Source organism: Trachymyrmex septentrionalis, unplaced genomic scaffold (assembly GCF_001594115.1).
Source record: "Trachymyrmex septentrionalis isolate Tsep2-gDNA-1 unplaced genomic scaffold, Tsep1.0 scaffold220, whole genome shotgun sequence".
NCBI classification, from domain to species: domain Eukaryota; kingdom Metazoa; phylum Arthropoda; class Insecta; order Hymenoptera; family Formicidae; genus Trachymyrmex; species Trachymyrmex septentrionalis.
In genome coordinates, this window is record NW_017305376.1 from 560429 (window position 1) to 565569 (window position 5141).

Here is a 5141-nt window from a genome sequence, read left to right on the forward strand (position 1 = left end):
AATTTAGCTCTAACTAGATCCCCACCCGTTTACTACTCCACACATAAAAAATTTATTTCGCCATCCCTGTTGTTGTATATTATACAAATATACGCATACTATACGAGTACATGGTGCCATGTTCGCAATTTCAGTCCAACTTGAGTTCATAGATAATGCTTATGAACAGATGAAAAGATTTAAAATTTTCTCTAAAGAAAAAGTTCGTCGTTCGGAATCGACTGTAGGTCCCATATAAACTGTGTACAACCAGTGTGCGCACCACAGCCAAATGAAAGAAGAGAGACCCTATACTCGGACACGAGCAACAGGACTAAAAAGATCGAGTTATTGATTATTTTTTAAATTCAGTTATATTTTTTTTTATTTCTCATAAATCTAACATTAAATTTCCATCTTTTATCTCTTATATCTCCTATATCTTTTAAAATAAATAGATTTTTTTCTTTTGATGCTATTTAAAGAATGTAATGTCTATAAATATTGTTACATTTATGTTATCGTATAAGTAATTTTTTATAATTTATTTTTAAGATCCAACAAGGATGAACAGTATAATAACGCTTTGTGCGATATTACTATTGCCTAATTTCGGATATAGTGCATCTACTCCAGAATGGTGGCAGTCAATGTCTCTTTATCAAATTTATCCTAGAAGTTTCAAGGATAGTGATGGTGACGGTGTCGGAGATCTTAAAGGTATTTTTCAAAAGATTTCTTTTTCTATTTACAATAAAATCCTAAAAAAAATTACTAATTTTTATAAAAAGAAGGAGGAGAGACAGAGACAGAGACAGAGAGAGAGAGAGAGAGAGAGAGAGAGAGAGAGAGAGAGAGAGAGCAATATAATTAATACATTAATAATAAAAATATATCATTTTAAATAATAAAATAAGCATTTAAAAAAATAAATAATATAATAGTAAATAAATTATCGTCTTTGTATCACTTTATTGAGATATCGTTATTACATTAATGTGATTTCATATCTAGATGTTTAGAAAAGAAATTTCGATATTGAGAAATTTCAATTTAGAAATTTACAGTTCAAACAAGAAATTCTGGTAAATCTGCCGATTAGGGGAGGCAGCTCCGATAATCTTGACTTTGACATATGTTGTCATGAGCCTGAGTGACCTCCATCAGATTTTAGTCCTCGCTCGTTAGTTGTTAAAAAGTTATTAACAAAAAACTTTATCAATAAAAAAAACCTAACTTTTAAGGGGTTACACTACCCAAGCGCGTCGAAAAAAATAAGCTTTTTCGTGAATTTTTTTCTTGAATTCTAGGTGGTGGATCAAAACAAAAATTTAGGGCTTTATTACACATATATTAAAGTTCTCAAAAATATTTTTTATTTATATATGTATAACAAAATGGCGTCGTGGCAGTATAAAAAACAAAAAAAAATTTTTTTGTAGGAGAAAAACGGTGTGCACCGTTGCAGTCCTGGTGTGCCATTTGGAACAAAAAAAAAATTTTTTTCTTAATTTACAATAGTTTTTCCATAGAAGTACCGAGGATTTTTAATTTTGTTTAAAAATTCACAAATTTGTATGAGTTTAAATTTTTTTTTCATTTTTTAGCAAAAAAATCGACCTTAAATTGTTAACTGCAAACGTAATAATTTATCAATCATAAAAATCGTGTGTACTTCCACGGAAAATCTATTTAAGAAGTTGCAGTTAAAATTTCAAGTCAATCGGACAAAAATTGAGCGAGATACGGTGTACACCGATTCGTAAAACATAGTTTCGAGTAAAACGGAAAATAAAATAAAATTGTTTAAAACCTTAAAAATCGATTTTTTTTTTGCTTTACCTTTTTAGTCCGCAATTCCAGGGCCATATACGACTTCTTACACTTCACTGCTTCACTAATAATTGAAAAAACTGACACAAAGTTTATAATTCGATAACCGAAAGAAGCGTCAATGACTACCTGCGACCCTCTGTCCGAAATCCGCTCGGTCACGCTGCCACTGTAACGCGCATAACTTTCTCTATATTTGAAATATTTTTACCGGTCCAATCTTAAAATGTTCCTGACATTTCAGGCTTCAAAATAATGCAAAAAAAAAATCCTTTTTTTGAAAATTTCAGGGTGGTGTAACCCCTTAAACAATTGTGCTCCGATGAATTAAATTTCCTGCTTTAACAACGCAAAATATTTTCTTATATAATTTCTTATATAACTCTGGCATGAGAGAGATGGGGTGAGAATCACTTCGCGTGGAAAGTCGTACATCCCTAAGCAGGAAGGGAGGTGGGATGGGAGTTGCTTCGCATGAAAATCATGCGTCTCTAAGCAAGGGAGAAGTGGAGTGAGAGTCGCTTCATGGAAGTTGCGCGCTCCTCAGCAGGGGGGTAGTAAGATGAGAGACGCTTCGCGTGGAAGTCATGTGCCCCTAAGCAGAGGGGGGGAGATGGGGTAAGTCGCTTCGCGTGGAAAGTTGTAAAATATACTTTGAAGTAGAAAATATCTGTTTTATATAGTAGAAAAAAGACATCATTTTTCAAACTTCTTTTGTTAATAACTTTTTTTTTGTTAATAACTTAACGAATGACGGCTACCTGATGGAGATTACTCAATCATGACCTTGACATATATCAAGGTTAAGGTCATCGGAGCTTCTTTATTCGGCATATTAGCCGAAATTCTTTATCGAATATACGTATATAGAATCGATTTAAAAAATCTTCAATCCCCGCATTTTTCAGATAGTTTGAAACAAATTAATTATTAAATTTTTTTCGGGGGATTGGTCACGGAGGTAATTTTTGTACAAAGACTAGATAATCTTCGGAGGCAATCCAAACAAAATTTTGAGTAATCCAAAATAATTTAATAAATTAAGTTTTTAATAAATATAAATAACCTTTAACGTTCTTAGGTAATCTTAAGTAATATTTCTAATAGAAAATCCTAAGTTAATAAGCGTAATATCAAATAATCTGTAGGTAATTCTAAGTATTCTTAAAGTAGGGTAAAGGTTGCTGTTGTAACATTTTTTCTTTAAGTTATTATATTATAAATTTTCACACAATTATGATAGACTGATGGTAAATGTTTTAAAACGTTGCATGTTCATCTAGTTCAATAATTAAGTATAATACTTATAAATCCTTAATATAGCTCGTAAATAAGAAAAAAAAATTACGTTAATTACAAAATGCAAAGTGGATCAATATACCCTACCTATGGGGCATGTTGAGCATCCTCTGAAGAATAAGTTGAACCATGAAGATAATCGTTTAATGAAATTATACAAAGTGTTTCATAAATAGTTGACCAAACTTTTAAAATATATTCCACTCATTGTAAGAATAAAAAAAAGTTATAAAAACATGGGTTTGGAACGCTTCCTTTCTAAGTTATAAACATTTTTTTTATTTTATACTTATATCTATATTTTATTTTATACTTATAATCTATATTTTCATTATAAATCTGTTTTCATTATAAGTCTGTAATCGACCCTTTAAAATTTGAAAAAGTACACTGTTGCACAAATACTATTGAGTAAAAATTACTCATGATAAATAATCCGCTGGTAAGAGAACTTGAAATCGTTGTAGATGATAAGGATGAAAAAGAGCTTTGTTTAATATCCTCCATACAGTTGAAAAAGAAACATTTTGCATTTCTAATGCGATCTGTCTCGTACTAAGTCTTGGATTTTCTGTGACTCGTCTAATTACTTGCCTTCGATTGCAGCTGCTTGAATGATTCTGCTTCATAGTAACTGTATTGGGTAAGAAAGATTCTATTTCTTTAAGTCAACGATGGACCGAACTGAAGGTATTTTTAGCACGGCATTATCTTTGAGGGGAGATTTGTTAATAGAGACATTGAACTTCTCTGCAATTTCTATTAGCTCATCCATACATGTGGTGAATATATCTGTCCAATTTGATGTTAGAATAAGTTGTCATGTTGATGAATACTATCTTCATCTGAAATGCTTAAATAAAGACTGATTCCAATTCCATACAGATCTATCTAATAACTCTTTGTTTATTTTAGAAGATGAATAGAAGTATAATTCATGAAACGTTGAAGCGAGGCATGCCGTCCGACATAAATACATAATTTAAATACAATTTAAATAAGAAATGTTTATAACTTGGAAAGGAAGCATTTCAGAACCCATGTTTATATGACTTTTTTTCATTCTCACAATGAGTGGAATATGCTCTTAGAGTTTTTTATTATTATTGAAACAGGCTAATTATTATTGAAACACCTTGTATATAATTAAAAACATGAAAAGATTATGTGTATATTAATCAAATTTTTATTACTTTCATCTTAAGGGGATACTGGAGCGACGGCAGAACTTAATCAAAGTCGATATTACAGGTTTTTATTTTCAATATATAAGATGCTTATACACCCTCTGAGTTAATATGATCATGCAGGAAATTCGATTGATTAATTATCGACATTTTTATTTTGTTTCCTACATAACCATTTGAACTTAGGAACGAAAACATGTATTAGGTTTGTGTGTGATCTCACAAATGTAAGATTTATTTAATTTTGAAAAATTTTCCAATTTTAGAATTGAGAAAAAAATAAACCGGGATTGAAGTTAATCTTATATTTGTGGAATTGGACTTTAGAAATATAATTGTACTATATATACACATGCAATATAGACCGCGTTCCGATATATGCCACCAGTACTAAACATCTGTAATGTACATAAAGTACAGATTTTTAACTAATAATTATATCGATACGAAGCCACATAGTAGCACTTTTTTCTTATGTCCAATGCCATTTTAGATTAGGATAATATATTATCAATAAATGAATACAACATTGCATATATATGACATAACTCTCTTTGCTCTGTCTAATAAAAAGAGATAGATACTTATAGTACATACATTACTAACATATCATATATCCAATATAGAAAATTTGTATGTATATTATACTATGTGAACATATACACACACACGCACGCATTATATAAACAGATAAAAGTTACTCATGTTGAGATAACCATGCAGATATTATCTATTTATACGAAATATTAGAATTTTATGTACATACATTTTATAATGTGTATTTACATAACACAAACATAATATTTATAATTCTAACATTATTGTAACATATATATATATATA

General features: G+C 30.0%; 2 protein-coding genes across 2 annotated transcripts in view; one reads left to right on the forward strand and one right to left on the reverse strand.

Moving 5' to 3' along the window:
- LOC108748464 (calcium/calmodulin-dependent 3',5'-cyclic nucleotide phosphodiesterase 1A-like) overlaps positions 1-5141 on the reverse strand; it is a 362329-nt gene that overhangs the window by 249502 nt on the left and 107686 nt on the right.
- The window catches only part of LOC108748461 (alpha-glucosidase-like), a 45292-nt gene continuing 40682 nt past the window's right edge, over positions 532-5141 (forward strand). The window contains exon 1 of the mRNA XM_018486648.1: positions 532-699. Coding sequence (XP_018342150.1) covers positions 546-699 — 154 coding nt within the window. The 5' untranslated portion in view covers positions 532-545. The remainder of the gene's footprint in view (positions 700-5141) is intronic.